At 51.5% G+C, this 22,333-nt stretch overlaps 1 protein-coding gene across 13 annotated transcripts in view; it reads right to left on the reverse strand.

The window, feature by feature from the left end:
* Positions 1-22,333, reverse strand: part of MAST2 (microtubule associated serine/threonine kinase 2) — a 153,518-nt gene that overhangs the window by 81,079 nt on the left and 50,106 nt on the right. For 12 of the 13 annotated variants that reach the window (XM_043963507.1, XM_043963506.1, XM_043963505.1 and 9 more), the window contains one exon: positions 1,540-1,571. The exons of the other annotated variant lie outside the window; for it this stretch is intronic. In XM_043963507.1, coding sequence (XP_043819442.1) covers positions 1,540-1,571 — 32 coding nt within the window. The remainder of the gene's footprint in view (positions 1-1,539; positions 1,572-22,333) is intronic. 13 annotated transcript variants of the gene reach the window in all.

A 22,333-nucleotide genomic window follows, 5' to 3' on the forward strand; every position in this document is an offset into this window, starting at 1 on the left:
AAAATCCTTTCTTCAGCATTTCACCCTTTCCCCAACCTGCCCCTAGCTTATCTTTCCAGGATGATGACAATTGCCCTACACGCACATGCACACACACACACGCACACTGACACACATGCACATGTCCCCCTCCATTTTCTTGTCCCTATCCAGTGCCCCTTCACCTCCAGGAGCAGCTCTCACAGGGCCTCCTGCCCCAGGTGCCGACAGCTGCCAGGACTCTCTCCCTCCCCTCCCAAAAGTGGGCAACATTCCTTTCAAGCCAATTTTGTATTGATTGGTCTCCATGTCAGACGAGAAGCTCCATGCAAGCAGGGGCTGAAGCTAGGCCCAAAGTCTCCGGTTCTCACCCCCAGGCCCAGCACACGGCCTGACTCGGCACCTCCCCAACACAACAGACAAGGGGGGAAAAAGGCTGAGAGAAGCTGCTTCATAAAGGTTTGCTTTGCTAACCGCAAAGAGAAAAGGTGACCGCTACCCTGTGCCCAGGAGCTGGACGCCCATGGGCCAGCTGCCAAGGGGGACGCTGTCTGCTTCAGACCCACCAAAGGACCCAGGCCCAAGGATGAACAACATCCAGAGGTCTCAGAGAACAAGGGAAAAAATAACCTTAAATCTGTTCATCAATCAAAATAACCACTAGCATTTGTACATGTTGGCAAAGCACTTCACAAATATTGATCCACACAATCAGCCTGCAAGGGAGATGCCATTACCATGTTACAGATAAGGAAACTGAGGCTGAGTAAGGTCAGTGACTTGCTCAGGGTCACAGAGTTCTGAAGTGTCTGAGGCAAGATCTGAACTCAGAGCTTTCTGCCCACCACACATCCCACCTAGGAGGGCACAGTCACCCCTGCTCTCCAGGAGAAACAAGGCACCTCCCCCAGCCCCAGGCCTTCCCAAATACCTCATGCCTAGAGCATCCTCAGACAAGGCCACAGGCCACACCCAGGCCCATGGGGAGCCTTTTAGTGGCCACACACAACCTGCCGCCGAGGCAGAACCTTCCCGTGCCCACACTATGCTCCCCAAACAGCTGCTGAGAACAAAAGCTAGAAAGGAAGACCAAAGAGACCCCATGGGCCGGGCCCTTCACCCAACGGAAGAGGAAACGGGAGGCCCAAAGAAGGGAAGGGGTCTGGGGAGCCCAAGAAGCAGAGCTGAGAGAGGAGCCCACCCGAGGCTCTGCGTGGGGTTGCCCTCCACCCAAAGCCTCCAGCAGCCAGGCTCACTCACCACAAGCCCAAGGCCCCACAAGAACTGCCGGTATCCCACCACCCTGGAGACCGTTTCAGGGACCAGGGAGGGCAACGTGGGGAGAATCCCCAGAACCTCCCTGGAGACCGCCAGAAGCCAAGGCTGCAATCTACCCGGCTCTCTCTGAGGGAAGCTAAGTGGCCATTTCTGGACAGGAGGCCGGCGGGTGGGGGCAGGGAGCTGGGATAGGCCCAGCTGTGCCCCCCCACCCCCACCCCCAGCACAGGGACAGGAGCAGAAAGGGAGCGTGATGGGGGGAATAAAGAAGAAGGTACTCACAAGCTGCCTCTTCTTGGAAGGCTCAGCTCCTTCTAAAAAACAAAAGAAAGGCCCAAGTTAGAGAAGCCTGGGGCATCCAGAGGCTAGGAATGGTGAGCATCTCTGCAAAGCACTTACTAATATGCTTGCGCTCTATTCCCAGAACCAGCCTGGGAGGAAGGTGCCACTGTGACCACCCCCATTCTACAGAGGAGGAAACGAGGCACAGAAGGAGCACACAGGCTTCCCTGACCCCAGTGACCCCCATGGGCACATCCCAGAGGGGCAGCTCCACCTGAAGGAAGCGGCCTGGCTCTGCGGGACCCCAGAGGGCCAGAAGGGGGAAGGGGGCAGAAGAGCCAGCTTTGGCTGGCTATCAGGAAGACCTTCCGGAGGAGAGCCATCCCAGGGAGGAAGGGGCAGCCTGTGGGGGGCCCTCCTCACAAGTTTCCAAGCAGAGGCCAGAGGACCCCTCAGCAGGCATGCCGTAGCAGGGAAGCTTGTAGTGACTGGCTAGATTTGATAGTGCCAAGGCTCCAGGAGAGAAGGGGCAAGACCAGCGCCCAAGGAGCCCGATAAACACCCTAACTGCTCACTCTCAGGCCAGGAACTTGAGAACGATGGTCAGGTTGGCCACCAGGGGGCGGCATCTCCACAGCCAGGAATCCTATTCTGGGTACAGGGAGAAGCTTAAGCTGTCCTGGGAAAGGCAGCGGCCCAGGGCCTGACCAGAGCAACCTCCTGGGGCGCCCCTGCCCACCCATCATCCCCCGGGGCCCACAATGCTCTCCCTCACCACCGCAGCTCACATACCCCCTGCTTCCTTCAAGCTGCAGCTCAAGAATCATCTGTGTGAAGCATTTGCTGAGCAGCTGGTGCCACCGTGGATGGAGTACCGTCCCTGGAGTGAGACCTGAGTTCAAATCCTGACTCAGACACTTGCTACCTGTGTGGCCCTGGGCAAGTCACTGGACCTCTGTCTGCCTCACTCACCTCAACTATAAAATGGAGACCATAACAGGACCTATCTGCAAGGGTTGTTGTAAGGATAAAATGATATCAGCTTTGTAAAGAGCTCTGCCAATACTGGCTTATTCGTATTGTTGGGGCACTTAGGTGGTGCTGCAGTAGGTAGAGTGCAGGGCCTGGAGTCAGGAACATGCCTCAGACACTAGTTCTGTGAGCCTGGACAAGTCACTAACCCTGTTTGCCTCAGTTTCCTTGTCTGTCAAATGAGCTGGAGAAGGAAATGGTAAACCACTCCAGCATCTTTGCCAAGAAAACCCAAATGTGATCACAAAGAGTCAAACCAAACTAAAAAGCAAAAATGCTATGATTAGCCCCTCACCTGTTAGTGCCTGCCCTCCCAAACATCTTTTCATCAAACTGCTTTGTATTTATTTATGTAAAAGCTTACCCAGGGAAGCCCAAGTAGCACAGAGAGCTAGAGATCTTGGATGAGGAAGGACCCATTCAATATCTCCAAGAGAGATGATCGTTTCCACCCTCGGGTGGAAAGAGGGGAAGAAGGTAACTGGGCCATCTTTACTTCACTCTCCCATCTCTGAGAAGAGCCTGGGATTACTGACTATCTAGGACACACCGACATTTGCAGTCCAGGGGCACAAGGGGCACGATGTTCTGAGATTCGGAATCAAATCCACTCCGGCTGGTCCTCCAGAAACCAGCAATGTGCACAGGTCAGTGTACACGCCGCAGCACGCTCAAAGGGAAATGGGGGCGAGACTGAAGTTGAGCATAGCCAAGCAGAGGAGGCTTTGAGGCTTTTCTTTATGATTTCTGAAGCGGAAGGTGCTGGGCAGGCTCCAGGGACTGCTCTGGGAACTAAGCCGAACCATTCCAAAGGTCCATCCCTTCCTGCTTCTCTCTCAAGAGTCTCTCCATGCTCACAGGTCTCTCCGCCAATCAGGGGTCACTCCTCATGCTCATGCTCATGCTTATGTGCTCACGCTCCATGGCACACGGGGTCTGGGCACAAATCCAGCTAACTGTAAAGACTGACCTCCTTCCCCAGAACTTCCCTTGCCCGCTCCCAAAGAGAACAAGCCATGGGGTCCTATTGGGCTCAGCCCTGTTGCAATGCTGGCACTCGAGGGGAATAACTGAGTCCTCTCTCTGGTTGATGACAGGTGAAAATGCCAATTAGCTGCCTCCAGTTTCTCCTCATAGGCTCTTGGAAAGGAAGGCTGGCTAGGCCCACAGTACCAGGTGACAAGGTCCCAGCCATCCCCCTTTATCTTCTTTCCAAATAAGAAAAAGGGGGAGACAAAGAGTTCCCATTACTATTGTGGTTAAGGGTTACAAATCATTTGGAGAACATTAGCAGAGTGCAGTGTCCAGGATGGGAAAGGGGACAACAGCCCCTTCTCCCACCAGAAACCGCTACCATTCTACCTCTTCCTCAGCCTTACAACTCCAACTTTATCCACACCTCCAATCCCTCAACCCCTGTTCTTTCCCAGACCATCCCCCTGCACTAGCTCCTCCCTTCCCCACCTTGACCCCTCAGCTAAACTGATCAAGTTCAGCTTTATACTGTCCTCTTCTTGAGTCCTTTGCCATCCTATCGTATCACCAATTTTGCCCTGTCAAGCCTCTGCCTTGGATCACTCCCACCTTCCCATGCAGAAATTCACAAGCATGTAGTGGTTATATTACCTAACTTGCACTGGGTCCTCACTCTTGCCCAGCCTGGCTTTTTTTTTTTTTTTTTTTTGGTGAGGCAACGAGGGTTAAGTGACTTGCCTAGGGTCACACAGCTAGTAAGTGTTAAGTATCTGAGGCCAGATTTGAACTCAGGTCCTCCTGACTCCAGGACCGGTGCTCTACTGCGCCACCTAGCTGCTCCACGGCCCAGCTTTTACACCTTCCTAATCGACTCCCTAGCCCACAATCTGCAGCAGCTCTTCCTACCTTTTCGTCCTTCCTCAAGCCTCCCTTTCAGAGAAGCTGGCCTCGATTTCACTGAGCACTCCCTCTTCTCATATCACACAGATGCGCATCTCCTCTTTCACTCTTGTCTCCCACAAAGAGGTGGCCTTAGGGACAGGTAGCCCCTCACTGTGCCTGAGTGATCCCACTCCATCCCACCTTCTCTAGAACATTGCTCCTTCTACCACCCCCACTTAATCACTATTCTTCCAACTTTCCCTGTCTACTGGGTCTCTTCCCTATTGCCTACAAACATGCTCATGTCTCTCCCATTCTCAAAAAACCCTCACTCAGATGAGCGGAACCAGGAGAACATTGTGTGTTGATCAACTGTGATAGACTTGATTCTTCTCAGTAATACAATGGTCCAAGATAGTTCCAAAGGACTCATGATGGAAAATGCTCTCCAAATCCAGGAAAAAAGAACTATGGAATCTAGATGCAGATTGAACCATACTATTTCTATTTTTTTTCTTTTTTGAGGTTTTTCCTTTTTGTTCTGATTCTTTTTTCACAGCATGACTAACGCAGAAATATGTTTAATGTGATTGTACATATATAACCTATATCAGATTGCTTTCTGTCTTGGGGAGGGAGGGGAGAGGGAGAAAAATGTCTACATGTAACTGGAAAATAATAAAATACTTTTATGGAAAAAAAATACCCTCACTCCATCCATCTATACCCAACAGCTATCGTCCCCTATCTCTTCTGCCTCTGTGGCTAAGCCAATTGAGAAGGTCATCTACCAATGGTGTCTCCCTATTCCCTATAATCTGACTTCTCACTGTTCAACCAAAACTGCCTTGTTCAAAGTTAGCAAGGATCTCTTAAGTGCCGAATCTCATGACCTCTCTGTAGCCACTGACACTACTGATCGCCCACTTCTCCCTGACACTCTCTTCTATTTGGCTCTCATGGTTCTATCTGACCACTCCTCAGTCTCCTTTGCTAGATCTTCAAAAGCAGGTGATACACGATAATGGCAGGTTTTCCACAGGAATCTGGCCTGGGTCCTCCTTTCTTCTCCTTTTATACTACTATTTCACTTGGTGATATTTTCAGCTCCCATGGATTCCATTATCATCTCTATGCTGATGATCCTCAGATATGCTTATTCATTTCTAACCTCTTTGCTGACCTCCAGCCTCCCAATTGATCCCCCCCAACTGCCTCCTGGAAATCTCAAACTCATTATGTCCAAAACTTAACTCACTATCACCGCCCCCAAACCTCCCCTCTTCCTAACATCCCTGTGGCTGTCCAAGGTCACCCGGCAACCCAGGTGTCATCCTTGACTCCTCACTCTCTCTCAACCCCCATATCCAATCTATGGTCAGACCTGTTGATTTGCTTTTGTAACATTTCTCCAACACCTGATGCCTCTTTTGTCTGACTGCCACTCTTTGGTGTAGGCCCTCATCAGACGCCTGGGGCGGGGAGACGGGGATGCAGCATCTGCCTGCCTCAAGTCTCTCCCCAGTCCAGGCCACCCTCTACACAGTGGCCAAAGAGATGTCCTAAATCACAGCTCACTCTCGCTCTGTTTCTGCCCCGCCCCCCCCTCCCCCTTCACGGGCTCCGAGATCAAATATGAAATCCTTTCCAATCTTCACACACCTCACCCCCAACACATACAAACTCTGATTCAGTGACATTCACTTCCTTGCTGTTCTTCAAACAAGATGCTCCCTATCTCTGACTCCTGGCATCTCCCCTTGTTTTCCTCTCTGCCTGAGCCCTCCCCACATTTCTACCTCTGGGTTTCCTTCAAGTCCCAGGAAGCCTTTCCCACCTGCCATCCCGCCCACCCCTGCTGGCTCTCGCCTCCGTGGACACAGCTGCTGTGTGCTGCCCCCATCTCGGGCGGCGAGCTCCTTAAAGACAGGGACCAGTCTGTGCCCTTCTTTCTGTCCCCAGCACTTAGCACAATGCCCGGCACCCGACAGACTCTGAGGTCCAGACTGACCCCCTTCTCACAAGGAGCTGGCCTTGTCCTGTCTCCTGACTCTCAGCCAACTAGAGCTTTGTTCTCATTTCCTTGGGAAATCAAAGAGCGTCCCAGGCACCTCAGATGCTCTTGGTCGGTGAGTCTGTGAAAGCTGGCCCCCAGAAGCGGACAGGCTGGGCAGTCTCGTGGTCTGAGCCCAGCTGACACTGAGACAGCCTGGGGAATGTGTGAGTGCTTATCCCCCCAGAACACTGCCGGCTGCCCAAGCTACCGAGGAAATACAAGAGATTCCCGATTCCTCCTGCACAGACCCACGGCCATCTCGCCATAGGAGGAAAGCTCCAGAGGGCAAGGGCACTTCACTTCTGCATCCCCAGGGCCCAGGGCAGGCCCTGGCACACAGCGGGTGCTGATAAGACCAATGTTTGGAAGGCATAAGGGGCGGCTCTGGTGAATACACAAGGAAGAGTCCTCCCAGGGTGAGGCCTGGGGCTAAGATGGGGGGAGGAGGGAGAGGGAGGAGGAGACCCAGGGGCAGGCTTCAGAGTTTCACTGACACAGGCTGGCAAGTGCCTGGGCCCTCCCTGGCATGGCACCTGTTTGGCCCCCCTGGAGAGTGCCAGCTCCCTTCGCTGCAGCCAGCCTCCCTAGCTTCCTCCTACTCACGATTCCCACTCATCTCAGGTTCCCTGTCACCTGCTGGAAGCAATCCCCAGGTGGCCAGAGCAGAAGCAGCCAATCTCCCTACCCTATGAGATGACCCCCAGAGCTGCCCTGCCCCCAGCCCTGCACAACCTGTTCCCAAGCCTCCTGAGGCTGCAGCACTTGGGAAACAGAACCTGGCAGAGGACATGTCTCCTGTATCTTGCAGGCTGGACCTTCTCCACCCAGGGCAAGGAAGCCAGGGGAGCAGAACCCAGCAGCTCCTTCCCTGTCCTCCTGGCCCAGCATACCAGGGGCGGGGCCTCTCCAAAAGCCCTCATTGCTGCTGCTATTTGCTTCCCTCAATTCGATTCAACAAGCATTTATTAAACTCCTACTGTGTACCAAGCACTCAGCTAGAGGATAAGGGGAAAGACCTCTCCCCCCTGCCTTGGGGGCTTACATGGCAGGAACAAATTATATCTAAACCAAGAGAGACATGATATACACAGGGCCAGCGAAAAGGCAGCTCAGCAGGGAGAGGCCTCCTGGACAAGGTGCTGCCAGGGAAAGACTTTCAAGGGAACGTCCAGCTGGGCTCTTTAGGTTGTTGTCACTAGTGAGAGCAGAACTCCACAGAAACGCTTGGAAACCTGGGAGGAAGAGGAGGAGGGACCAGGGGAGGGAGAGAGGGAGGGAAGGAGGAAGAAGGGGAGAGAGGGAGGGAGGGGAAAAGGCAAGGGTGCTGCCATAACTGGGTGGGGTCTGTAAAATGCAGTTGAATCTAATAGACCTACCCGTAGAACACGGCATAGGCTGAAGTTGTTCCAACACTTTGGAGAAACCTCAGCAGGCCAGGAGCCTGTGCACGTCACACAGGATGACCAGAACAGGAGGCCTGCCTCTGCTACCTCTCCTAAAGGAAGGCCATCCCTCCGAGGGTAGAACTCCAGTGGGAGTGCAGTCGCCCATGAGGCCTTCCCGGGCATGCCCACTTCACCCAGCTCTCCAGGGCGGAGCTCTGGGCTCCACATCCCCACACAGATTAATGGCCAGGGTACCCACACGAATGTGACACCACTCCCTGCACTCAGGTGGACTGTTGTTTAGTGGCGCAACTGAAATACCAAGTCAGCCAACAGCAGAACCCAAGAGTCAGAGCCATTGGAGAAGCAGGTGTGAGCCTGGCCTCCCTAAGGCTTCCTCCTGACTTCTGCCTCCAGTGCGCCTAGGTAGGCCTCACAGCACGACCTCCTCTCTTCTGATTTGGGTCTCAGCTATTCCGGGCACTAGATGAAAAGCCCTCTGAGGGCAGTTGCTCTCTCACTTGGCCATAGCTCCCTGGGGTCAGAAGCACAGGCTTACTTCATGCTGGGTCACTGTGACTCTCTAGGAAGCTCTTATGAGCAATCAGCTGAAGCAGAGGACTGAGTCCTGGACCTGAGTTCAAATCCTCCTTCAGACACTTCCTAGCTGTGTGGCCCTGGAAGAGTCATTTAATCTGTTTGCCTCCGTTTCCTCAATTGTAAAACTAAGGCATGGGACTTGACGGCCTCTAAGGTTCCTTCCCTCTCTCTCTCTGGTCTTCAGTCAGGCAGCTCGGTTTGGGAAAAGGCATTTGAGGGGGCTGAGTTTTCCTACTGCTCAGGGCTACCTCCTATCACAGTTGATGATCTCTTACCATAGAATTGGTGACAATGCTCATAACTAGTAAGAGGAATGTAAGAGACCAGCACTGAGCTCCCCTCCTGCCTCTGGCCCTAGTTGTGTGTGGCCATAAACAAATCACAACCTCTCTGAGCTTTCCCTCCTCTCACTAAGTGGCTAAGTTAGGGGATGGCCCCACCGGCGGGGGCTCATTCCACCAGAAAAGGCCATTAGAGAAGTTTCTCTGTTGAATCATGGCTGTTGTCATTAAATTATTTCTGAAAGCTTAAAAAGCTGACCCACAGGCTAGCTGGTTGGGGTCTGACATCATCCGAGTTCTTGGGTGGGGGGACCAGCTACCCACTGAGACTACCCCAAAGTCATGGTCTCCCGCAAGACCATCACCTGCCTAAAGGGAGAAGGCGAGTCTGGGGAAAGAAGGCATGGTCGCTGCGGGCAAGAACCTGAAGCATAGAGGGTTGGTGAGTTCTGATCAGCCCAAGAGGCAAACTGGGAGGGGAAGAGACTTAAGGAGTTACTTTAGTCTAGATATCAGGACAAACATTCTGTCTCAAAGTGGAATGCTTTTACCCTTTGATCCCGCAATACCACTCCAGAAAGAGAAAAAGACCGATCTGTACAAAAATATTTCTAGCAGCTCTTTTTGTGGTGGCTAAGAATCAGAAATCAAAGGAATGCCCATCGATTGAGGAATGGCTAAACAAGCTGTGGTATATGATGGTGATGGAATATTATTGGGATATAAGAAATGACAAGCAGGATGACTTCAGAAAGGCCTGGAAAGACACATATGAACCAATGTATAGTGAAGTGAGCAGAACCAGGAGAACGTTGTGCACAGAGACAGCAATACTGTTTGATGAAGAACTGGGAATGACTTGACTGTTCTCAACAACACAATGATCTAAGACAATCCCAAAGGATGATTGATGAAACATATTGTCCACATCCAACGCAGAATCCTCCGTTTGGATTCTCAGCCCTGTGGAACTGGCCCTTCTCTGCTTCTCCAGTCTTATACTTTACACCCTGCCCTGCCCCCACTCACATACTCCACCAGCCAGTGCCATCAGCCTGCTGGCTGTTCCTTGAACCAGACCCTCCATCTCCCGGCTCCAGGAATTTTCAGTGGCCACAACCCAAGCCTGGAATGCTCCCTCCTGACCTCCAGCTCCAGGTTTCCTTGGGGTCCCAGCTAAAACCCACCTGTTCCAGGAAGCCTTTCCTGTTCCCCGTCAATGTTAGCATCTTCTCTGTTGATTACCTCCAGTTTATCCCATCTACAGAGTATTTGTCCATAGTTGTCTGCATACTGTCTCCCACATTAGACCACGAACTTCTGGGGAGGCAGGGGGGAGGATTATCTGTTGTCCTTCTTTGGATCTGCAGCTCACAGCACTCCCAGTGCCACACATCTGGCACGACTGAGACAACTGCCTGTCGGGGGTGCTGCTGAGGGGCTCCCTGCCCAGGAGTGGATGAACCTAGATGCCACAGCTCAGAACTCCTGGGGGTCTGTCTAGTTCTACCCAGATGCCCCATCATGCTGCAGAATGAAGCTGAGGTCTACAGTTGTCCTGGAAGAGGGTCGGCCCTGTCTGGCCAGCCTCAGCAAACCGGAAAAGGCTGGAGGACAAATGTGTGGCCGCCCCTCGCTGGGATCGATCCGCAAACTCCATCAACGCCTCCTCTGCGCCAGTGTAGACGTCAAGCAGTCAAGCCATGCAGAGGGTCACCCCTAGGTGGTGGAGGGAGGAGACACAACCCGCAGGGGGGTACATTTTTCATCTGCAGCACACCTCCAAGAGTAGGGGCTGAGGGAGGGGTCATTATACGAGTGATGAAGGGACCCCCTCCTAACTCCTCCCTGCCCAGGCAGAATCCCACACCTGCACAGAATTTCTTTTGCGAATATTCCAAATAGTCCAAATGAAGCCTTGCCAAGGAAGGGCACATTAAACTTTTTTCAGAACAAAGGAGATGGAAAACAGAAACCATCTTAAAGTATTATGGAACTGACATTTAAAATCTCCTGTTTCTATTACAAAACAAAACCGGCAAAATGATAAATGGAAAAAACCTTGTAAAGGGCACACCCACTACCAGCATCAAAGGCTTGAAAACAGACACCAAGCACTTCATTGGCCATCCAGGGTCAGCTGGCTGTGAGTCCTGGGTGCGGCCCCCAAGAAGATAAAGCTGGCTGGGGCCTGGGGCTACCAGCTGGTATAGGTGAGGCCCAAGCCTCCTGGGGTCAAGCTGCTCAGTTAGCTCTCAGCTCATCCCTGGACACCATAAAGGAGATGCCTCATTCAGGCTATCAAAAAGAACCACTTTCAAGCAATTTCCCAGGGATCTGTGCTTATCCTTCACCCCCTTTCCAGTGGTCCGCTTTTTTGCCTACTGATTTAGAAGACCTGAGTGTTAGGCTCCAGCCCTCCTGCAGGAACATAAGCTCTTCACCTTAAAACCTCACTACCTGAACAAAAGAGGCCAGCCTAGAGGGCACATCTCAGTGACAGCACAGCCCCAGAAGGATGATGTCACTGCGTGCCCACCAAAGATGCTTCCAGCCTGCTCCAAGACCCCACAAGCATCTTCTTCACACAGTTTATTAGCAGCTTTTAAGCTATTAGGTTTAGGGAATGCATTGTACTATTACTGGGCAAGACAAGTCCCAACCATTTCCTTCCTTCTCTGGACTCTGAACTCTCCAGCTGCACCCTTTCCAATGCCAGCCCAACTCCCCCAGGCTGACCATGTCCCATAGTCTTTTGTCAATAAACAAACACCCTCCTTCCCAGCACTAAGCCCCTTTTCTCTTCCTGGGAACAAGACAACTCCACATTCCACAGGCCCCTTCTATCTCTCAGCAATCGCCACAGAAAACCTCAATCCCCAGGCAGAACAGAGCAGGCCTTGGTTAGGCCCCGGGGTCCTCAGACTGGAGCTGGGGAGGTAAGAGGAGCAGGCAGATGAGAGCAAGCCAGGTGGGGTCAGGAGGAGGGACAGTTCCCCCATGTCCCGACCTCCCAGGAGCTTCACCAGGGTCAGGGGAGCTGAGGCACCATTATCCTCACCTTACAGAGGGGGAGACTGAGGCTCATGGCACCTCCTCAGTTTCTTTGGCTATAAAAGGAGGGTCTCTTCTAAACCGATGACCAGCCCAGGGCCACAAAGGTGGCGTCAAAGGTGGCACACGATCCCTATGACCAGGTGGGATTTATACCGGGAATGCAGGGCTGGTTCAACATTAGGAAAACTATTAACATAACCAACCACATCAGTAACAAAACTAACCCAAATCATATGGGGAAAGTGTGTGACAAAATGCAACGTTCATTCCTATTAAAGATACTGAAGGCACAGGAATAGGTGGAGCCTTCCTTAAAATAATAAGCAGTATCTACCTAAAACCATCAGCAAACATTGTATGTAATGGGGATACGGTAGAGGCCTTCCCAATAAGATCAGGGGTGAAACAGGGATGTGTCCACTGTCACTTCTGTTATGTAATATTGTACTAGAAAGGTGAGCTTTAGCAATAAGAGAAGAAAAAGGAAGTAAAGAAATTAGAATAGGCAGGGAGGAAACAAAACCTTCACTCTTTGCAGATGATATGATGGTATACTTAGAGAATCCTAGAGAATCAAAGGTCTTCCTGCCCATACTGCCTCCTCTACTGTGTTGTAACACAATGAAACTGAAAAGGTTCTCAAAAAGCTAATGTGATAGAGATAACCTAACTAGATTTAGGAGAGAGAAAGACAAGGTCCTACAACCTGCCAGTACTGACAGGACAGTCACAGCTCAAGCTGGATTCATGCGGTAAGACCTGAGGGTCTTAGTGACCTCCAGGCTCAAAAAGTCAGCCTGGCCTGGGGCCCACCTGAGAGGCGCAGCACCCATAACAAGGGACTCTATAGTGCCCTGGTAGGACTGCATCTGTCTGGAGGCCATACCCCAAGAAAGAGCAACAAGGTTTGGAGACTGATTCCCTGAAGGGACTCATGGATGACAAGGGCTTGAACAGCTGGGTTGAAATGTTTGAAATGGAGTCATGTGGAAGATGAATAGGACCTTCTCAGCTTGGCCACGGTGGGCAATGCTAATCATGGCAAATGAGTTTAAAAAAAAAAATCAGGGATGTTCTACTGTGAAAAAGAGAAAACTGATTGGGGGTGGGGGGAGAGGCTGCAGGGTCGGAGGGCGGCGATGGGCCCAGAGGGGCCCAATGAAAGCTATGGGACAGGAAAGCCCAGAGCTGTCCAAAGAGGCCTGGCTTGCCTCAAGTTCAGGGGCAGCTAGGATGGCACAGTTCTGGGCTCTGCCATTTCAAACATCTCCCAGCACACAGCATTCCCACCACTGGTGGTCAATCGTACACATCAACCAAGGCCCAGTTCTGTTTGCCAAGCGCCCCTCCCCCTGCTTGCCGGGAGCCAGTAAAGGTGGAGGAGCTATTCCCCAGGCAAGGTGGGCTAACTCAGTGGAGCGGGGAGATTTGTCTAAGCGGCAACCCAGTGACTAAGGAAGCTGGAACTCTCTCTGGGGCTCCTGGTTCCCATAATAAGGCTCGGAGTGATTTCTCTCTGATGAGGCTTTCCTAACCTCCTCGGTGCCCAGCAGCAAAGCTTCACCCAGCCCGCTATGGAGGGCAGGAGACAGGGATGAAGGGGGGTAGAGGATTCTCCTCCAGCAGCACCTGCTTAGGTGTCATCTGAGAGAAGCATCAGTCTATTTGTGGCCGATGATTAGAAAATCTACAGGATAAGAAAACCTGGTTCCCAAGGCTGTTGGGATGCTTAGAGTGGTCTCTGCCTCCTTTCCCAGCTCTAGGGCTAGCCCTGAGGGGCTCAGGGAGTCACTCTACTGGCAAAGTGAATGAGCCCTCATCAGGGTGTTATCTAGACTTAACAGGCTTTAGGAGTAGTTGTCCCTGACACACCATGACTTTCTCTAGAGCAGTTTCAATATACTGTGGGTCTAAATAAGAAATGAAGTGGGAATTGGGGGCGGGGGGGGGAAGCCGCAAACAATACACAAAGGCTGACCAGCAGATGACACAGGGCCTGTGACCAAATACTTAACCCAATTTTTTTTTCTTTTTTTCTTTTTTTAGTGAGGCAATTGGGGTTAAGTGACTTGCCCAGGGTCACACAGCTAGTAAGTGTTAAGTGTCTGAGGCCGGATTTGAACTCAGGTCCTCCTAACTCCAGGGCCTGTGCTCTATCTACTGCACCACCTAGCTGCCCCTTAACCCAATTTTTATGATAAGGTACTGTAAACACCCCATAAAAGAAAAAGAAAAAAATTCAGACTTCTCTGGTAGAAAGGGAAGGTCAAAAAATTTTACGTGGATTTTTCCAATCATGGGGGCACCATCCCCCTAACCCATACTATATGGAAGGGATAACTACATTTAACTGAGATGGTAGAGCAAGAATGATTAGTACAACCCCCAAAAGTCTGGGTCACTCTCCCAATGCAGACATCAGCCATCAGCTGATGTGGGGCAGTGCTAGGTTGGCAATGGGGAGTGGGGAAGTCTAAAATACTCCTATCTTCTGAAGTTCCCAAGGTCCTTTTTTGGCTACAGGGGGTTGGGGGAGTGAAGGAGAAAAGGAGACCCAGACCACAGAAATACCAGGGTGAGCTCAGCAGTCAATGCCAGCCAGATCTTAGAATCCATGGAAAGGAACCAGACGCCAGCAGGGCACAGAGACTTGGCTCCCTCTGTCCATCTGGCAAGAAAGTCTCAGGCTCAGCTGGAAGTAAGACAGGACAGAGAGAGGGAACTGCAGAGCCAGAATCGTGCGAGGAAAATGGGACAGAAGTCAGTGTTTCCCCAGTTCTGAGCACTGTCCAGTGCTCATGATGACAAGGCAGAGAATGCCCTTGGTAGGGGCAAGAGCCAGATACCTCCTACAGCTGCTGACCACTGCCCCCAATAAGGGGGCCCAAGCCCCTGCAGCCACATTGCTCCCCTGGTGGCTCCAAGGCCTCAACGCCCAATGGGGAAAACAAGGCAGTGATTCTGGCACAAGCATAGGACCTGGTTCACAGTAGCTGCTTAACAAATGCTAGTTAGCTCTTTTTGTGGTGGCTAAGAACTGGAAACCAAGGGAATGCCCACCAATTGGGGAATGGCTAAACAAGCTGTGGTATATGATGGTGATGGAATTCTATCGTGGTATAAGAAATGACAAGCAGGATGACTTCAGAAAGGCCTGGAAAGACTTGTATGAACTGCTGTATACTGAAGTGAGCAGAACCAAGAGAACGTTGTGCGCAGACAGCAACATCATTTGATGAAGAACTGTGAATGACTTGACTATTCTCAACAATACAATGATCCAAGACAATCCCAAAGGACTATTGATGAAACATACTACCCACCTCCAATGAAAAAATGATAATGATGGAACACAGATTGAAGCATGATATTTTTCACTCTCATTTTTTTTACTTCAAGTTTTCTTATACAAAATGACTAATATGTTAATGTTCTACATGATTGAACATGTCTTAGCCTATATGTGATTGCTTACTGCCTCAGGGAAGGGGGAGGGGAGGGAGAGAAAGAGGGATAAAATTTGGAACTCAAAACATTGAATAAAAATGTTTGTTATTTTTTTTTTAAATAAGAATTCCATGGGGACGGGGGAGAGGAACAAATGCTTGTTGACTTGACTTGTTCCCTCATTTGTTCCAACACCCAACAACCCATTGCTGAGTGTGTCATAATATGCAGACCAGAGCTAGCAACTGAAGCTGTGCCAACAAGCTTAACTGGATGCTCTGGCCGGGGTCCATAGTGCATGTGACTGGGGAGCACCCAAAGGCCTGGGAGCCAGCATGCTCCACTCTGTACAATGTCCCTCCCACTCCAGGACACAGAAGCAATGCTACCAGTGCAATGTTCTGTATCCCATCCCAGCACAGCCTCCATGTGGGACTCCCACAAGCTGATCCAGGACTGATATAGAGACAAAAGGACGGGCCCTCCCATCCCCTCCAAGTGTATCTCCAGAGAGAACCGAGTCCCACTGGAGACCACAGAGAGAGCCCAGGTGTCTACCCAGGGATGCCAGATCCAAGCCCGATCCCCCAGGGCTCTCCTATTTGGGCAACTAATGTCCAACCCAACTTTCTCACTCCTCCCCATAGATAATAAATGAAGTTTCACATGTGGATGCATCAAAAACTACCATGGTGTGCAGGCAACCTTGGAATCTTGAAGGTGTGTGTGTCTGTGACAAGTGGCATATCCAGGGGGAGGCTCAGGACAGAGATAAAAGCCACCAGAGAAGAATTTGAGTCACAAGAATTTGAAAAGACAGCTTCCTACATGGTAAACAGACAGTGAGAGCCTTGGCCAGCACCCAGCATCCAGCAGCCTGGATAGAGCTATTCAGCATCACTGAACAGCATCTCTGATGGCTGTGTGAGAAGCTCAGCGGCAGAGGGATATCACAGGACCACTCCCTGCATTATGCCAGAGCACACACTAGAGGAGGGCTCAAAGCATGGCTGGATCTCCCAAAGAGCATTTGTCTAGGCACTACCTCCATCCACAGCTACTAGCTATCCCTCAATGGCCAAACCCAAGGCCCTTGCTCAGCCCTCATCCTTCTTGCCAAGCCCACTGACCCCTGCACCGTCCCCCCCACCCCCACTTGGCTTCTGTGATCTTGGCTCTCTCCCTCCCACCTGTCCCTCAGGCCCTTCTGAGTCTCCTTCACAGGGTCAGTGGTCTACCCCAGCCCTCCATCTTCTCATGAGCCACCATGGGTTCAAATCCCCATCTTGACAGTTTCCAGCACCATCTGTCCCATCTGAGCTCCAGTCCCACCATGCCTGCCAATCATTTCCACTTGAAGGCCTCACTGATCTCTCCAACAAATTCTCTGAATTTCCCTATTGGTTCTGAGGGCACTGGCTGCCTCTGAATCCCCCACGTTCCAAACCTTGGAGTCCTAGTCTCCCAGCCCTAGCCTCACCTCCACAGTTGAACATCTGCCACACCTTTTACCTTCAGGGTTTTAAAATCCTCCTACATGGTGCCACTCCCAACTCCTCTCCTCTCTATACTGCCCAGCCTTCCTAAGGCACAGGTCTGATGATGTCATTCCAATGTTTCAAAGTCTTCCATGGCTCCCTAAGGCCCTTCACCTGGCACTGAGGGATCACTACGATCAGCATCTGATATGCTCCTGCCTGACCAGTGCTGACAATCGACATGACGACTACAGCCTCATTCTCCAAACATATTTCACAACTTCCCTTCATACAAAAGCCAAACGAAATGACCAGCCTTCCCAGGTCAATATTCTATCATCTCCCATCTCCACACCTTTGGTCAAGCCATTTCCCATGCCTGGAATGCATTCCCTCTCCTTACCTCTACCTGTGAGGAACTGCTTTACTGAAGGCTTCCTTGGGCCACCCAGTCCTTACTGTTCTCTGCCTCGTCCCATTACTTTGGATTGCTTATCTGTGCATCTGTTGTAACTCCCCCCACCACTACCTAGAAATCAAGCTCTCTGAGGGCAGGCCATGTCTCTGCATGCTTACAGAGTGCCTAACACAGAACTCTCTCTCTCTCTCTCTCTCTCTCTCTCTCTCTCTCTCTCTCTCTCTCTCTCTCTCTCTCTCTCTCTCTCGATATATATATATATCAGGGGCCCCATCGATGCCTGCTGGTCAACTTCATGAGAACATGGCCTCCCTCATGAGAAGGGAACAGGCAACAATACAGAGGAGAAAAGATCCTGGCCAGAAGGCCCAAACCCCAGCACTTCCTAGCAGCCCTGTGACTTTGGGCAAGTCACTTGACCTAGAAAAAGGAAACAATTACCTGTGTGACTTTTAGGACTGCTTGTCAGTCGTTTTGGGGGGGTTTTGTTTGGTTTTTTTGTTTTGCACAGGACAATGAGGGTTAAGTGACTTGCCCAGGGTCACACTGCTAGTAAGTGTCAAGTGTCTGAGGCCAGATTTGAAGTCAGGTCCTCCTGAATCCAGGGCTGGTGCTTTATCCACTAGGACTGCTGTCAGCAACCATATCAAAGGATATAATATCAAGGGATGAGAGCCATCCCACAGACAAAATCTTACTCAAGCTTAGAAAAGATGGAAATGGCAGTAACACAGCCAGTAAGGATTCAAACCCAGGCCTGGCCTGACTCCAAAGCCAACATTCTTTCCACTTCCGCCACCCCCAGCTTTTCAAAGATCACGTCCTGCTGGAGGTTATCAGGGATGGCGTCCTTGGAGGAGGCGGCATTTGACCTGGGTGCTGAAGAATGGGGAGGTTTCCAAAAGATAGAAAGAAGGTGGAGTAAGAGAAGGACATTCAAGGAAGAGGGATGGTCAAAAAAGAAAAGGTAAGGAAGCCTACAAGTCCAAGGGGAAGTGGCTCATGGCACTGAAAAGGGTAGTGGGGGCTCTATCTTACAGAGCCTTGAATGCCAAGCTAAAGAGTAGGAGCCCGGAGTAAGGGGAAGCAAGCCATGGGTGCTTTGAGCTGGCAGGACCATGATCCAAACAGTGACTCATAAGGACTAATCTAGGGTGAGAGGAGGAAAGAGACTCAGGAAGGCAGGTGGGCTGAGTATTGCAACAGTCCAAAGGAGAGATGATAAGGATCTAGGCAACAGGAGACAAGGCCCAGAGAGCCGAGACAGGGCGGAGAGAGCTGAGAAGGCCCTTCTTCCCAGCAGCTGATCCCAGGGTCTCCCTTCACTAGCCACTGTCACAACTTTCCCTGCTATCCTGAGGCAAACTGTCCATCCCTACCCCTGAAGATTCTTCCAGCAACACTCAGGCTCATCCTCCCACTTGTGGGTGAGTTGATGGGACTCCAGGAGTCTGGGCCTGGCCTAGCCCTAGGAAGCAGCACCTGAGGCCGAGGGTTCCCTGAAGCATCGTCTGCTTGGACTGTGACAGTCTGGTACCCTGGGAGAGGCAAGAGATCACCTCAATCTAAAAGCAGTCTTAAATTATTGTGCGGCCAACTTGGCAAAACCATTCTCCGGCTAATGAAGGCCTAAGACCAAAATACAGACTCAGCATCACACAGACAACCCGAGCCCTTCTCTGCAGCACACTCACGCAAGCTCACTTGTGCATGTGGTGTGAGCACCCCCAAGTGTGTCTTACTTCTAGATTGGCTGACAACAGGTCATCACAAATATGGGCTTGGCCAACACCTAGCCCCCTATCTTTTACTCTATTCTGGCAACTCTTATGCCAGCGCAGGGAAACCCTTTGAAACTCAAAGCCTTTGCCCTCATTCCTGCTCCAGTCAAGAACCTTAGGGACCCACCAAGTCCAAACGCCACCTTGACAACACACACACACACATACCCCTCCCCACAATCACTGGCTCAGCCTCCACTTGGAGACCTGTAGAAAGGAGAAGTTCACCACTTCCTGAGACATCCCCTTCCTCTTTGAAAACCCATGAGTCACCACAGGGAATCCACAAAAGGTCGCAGCTATTCCTACCACACACAAGGCTCGTGAGCTCAGACAGGCCCAATCCTAAGAAAGCCCATGCAGACACACCTCACCCATGGCCCTTTAAGGGAAGACTCCAGAGTAAGACATCTCTGCACCAAAAGGAAAATATTTCGAAAGATCCCCCACTTCCCACAAGCCCCAGCAGGATTTCCCGTGGAACCTTGGTGGTGGTTATTCCCATAGTAACAGCAGGGCACCAAGGTTGGCGGCACAAACAACACTTAGTCCAACAACCTGGCAAGTTACAGCATCCCAGAAAAGGCTGGGAGTGGGAGCACCAGGAAGGCTTCCGGTAGTCACTTTCCTGACCTATGCCACAGAAAACCCCAGCTAACCAGAAGGCTCTAGGAAAACCAGAGCCTCCCTGGGGAGAAGCTGTCCTGTGGGAGTTGAGGGGAAAGAGGGCAGCAACCGCAAGGGCAACACACACAGGAGAAGTATGGGAGAGCTTTCTAAAAGCAGGTCAGAAAGCCACAGATGTGGGCTCTGCGAAGGGAGGGATAACAGCATTTCTGCCAGAAATTAAGAGGATGACAGGGAGTATGGAGGGCAGGCCAGAGGTACCAGCTCAAGAGAGAATGGACTGGGGGGGGGGGGGGGGGCGGGGCAGCTAGGTGGTGCAGTGGATAAAGCACCGGCCCTGGATTCAGGAGGACCTGAGTTCAAATCCAACCTCAGACACTTGACACTTAGTAGCTGTGTGACCTTGGGCAAGTCACTTAACCCTCATTGCCCTACCAAAAAAAAAAAGAGAGAGAGAGAGAGAGAGAATGGATGTCGAAGGAGTGTGGAAATCACTGAGGAAAAACCACAAAGCCTGCAACGGGGCTTGGAATGGCAGAACCCTAGGGCCTGCTGAAGAATGGGCACCCCCTTCTTCATCTGGGGGTTTCCTAGTATTTCCTTATATGGTCAAGAAGCTTAAAGTAACCTTGATGGAAAGGGACCCAGAGGAAAGACGGAGGCAGCCCCCAGGACATGGTCTCAGAAAGGACTTCACACATATACTCTCACACTCACACTCAAACACACACACTCTCTCTCTCTCCCTCTCTCTCTCTCTCTCTCTCTCTGTCTCCCTCTCTCTCTGTCTCCCTCTCTCTCTCTCTGTCTCCCCCTCTCTCTCTGTCTCCCTCTCTCTCTCTCTCTCTCTCTGTCTCCCCCTCTCTCCTCCTTGGGTGGTACAGCCCAGAGAGAAGACAAGATCCTGCCAGCCAGGAAAGGGCTTGCCTGGCTCTGTCCAGGGTGCTGGTCGCAGAGGTCGGCTGGCCTGAATTTCCTAGATAATAGGAAAGCTGTTTGTTTATAGAATTGACATTTTGTGTGTGTTCACATCCTGCCCTTCAGCCATGGCTGGTGGGGAGCAGACTGAAGAACTCTCCTTTCTTCAGGCTCCCAGAGCAGGAGATGAGGGTGTGAAAGGTCGCTTGAGCAGAAACTGGCCCGACCCTGGCTCCTGCAAAGGTCCTTTTCTGCGTAGGCACTCACCCAGTCTTGTCATCTTTCCTGTTAATCCTGATTGACTTTTAGTCAGACACTAGTAAAGGAAGCCCTTCCCCTTCCAAAAGCCAGAGAAATTGTGTCTGGGGCTTCCTGAGGTAACAAGAATTTCACCCAACTGAGTCTCTCCTCATTAAAGATAGTAGGGCTACTCTAACAGAAGACTATCAGTAGAGGAGGTCAAAGGTCCCAGGCTAACTAGATGAGAGCCCCTTCCTGTGACGCCAAGGAAAAGCCTTCTTTGAGGATTACCTGGGACAAGGACCGGAGCTCCTGCCCACAGGGCCTGGGCCACAGTAACAGAAAGTGGCCCAGAAAGGGGACAAGCTCCAAGCAGAGAGGTACAAAACAAAGACGACGCACGTGGAATGAAATCCAAGATAATCGGGGAACAGCTCTGGGCATGAAACCGCTCCTACTTAGGCCAAGTCACTACTCCCAGAAAGAAGAATCCTTCTCCCAGCAGGGGTTTCCAGAGCACGGTAAAGTACTGTACTTAGAGGGGTCGATGGTGGCAAGAGGAAGCCCTTCTAACCCTTAGGCCTTGAGCTGGACACTGACCCCACCAGGGCTTCTGGGGAGGCTTTTGGGCACATGGGGGGTGGGGGGAAGGGCAGCCACAGAAGGCTGGATAAAGGGGACAGGCAGAGCCTTCTAACCTGGGCCACCAGCAATCCCACAGAGAAAGCAGCGTTGCTGCCATAGCTTGGTATGGATGATAGAGAGAAAGGCTGTTTGTTGGGCCTGAAAAGTGAGCTCACGCCATCAGGGGTGCAGGGTTTCAGGAAGCTCATGAATTCAGAACATCCACAGTGCCCAGGGAGACAGACCTTAACCTCAGTGCAGCCAAGAGGCACCTTGGGATCAGAGCCCACCAAAGCACCTCTCCAGCACTTGGCACCTTGGGGAGCCCAAGAGTTCTCCCAATTTGTAGAAGGATCCCACTGACCTGACCTCACCACTGGAGGAACCCAGGATGATCATACAAGAACCCTGAGCATGCCAGGGTGAGCCAGTTCAAGGAACTGGAGAGGCTAAGATGGGAGAACACTCCGAAAGAACAGCATGCCCACCTTTAAGTACTTGCAGGGTTGTCATGGGGAGAAAAGGGAATGAGCCTTGTTCCACTGGAGCCCAGAGGGCACACACAAGGAATTGCCAAAGAGGCCAATTTGAGCTTGATATGAAGAACTGACTAGCAAAGAGAGTGAAACACTTACCCGTTGGGAAAGGGTGACTGCCCCATTCCTGGGGGCCTCAGTAATCTAACTGCAGCTCAGGAGGCACTGAAAAGGGCACTGAGATTCAAATGATATCTATGCTCATCACCCTTGAAACCTGTGTTTCAAACAGGACATGAAAAGTGCCCACAAGGAATGCACCAGAGTTTACACTGCCCCATCGTGATTCCAGTCGCACCAGCTGTCAGAGCTCAGAGGCTGCATGGGCTCCTTCCTACAAGAACCACAGCAGAATCTCAGGCTCAAACTGTGTAGCGATCATCTATGTACACTTGTATGCCGCCCCCCCCCCCAGCCCCAGGAGAGTGTAAGCTCCCTGAGGGTAAGAAGCTGACTG

This window comes from Dromiciops gliroides, chromosome 4 (genome assembly GCF_019393635.1).
Source record: "Dromiciops gliroides isolate mDroGli1 chromosome 4, mDroGli1.pri, whole genome shotgun sequence".
In the NCBI taxonomy this organism is placed as follows: domain Eukaryota; kingdom Metazoa; phylum Chordata; class Mammalia; order Microbiotheria; family Microbiotheriidae; genus Dromiciops; species Dromiciops gliroides.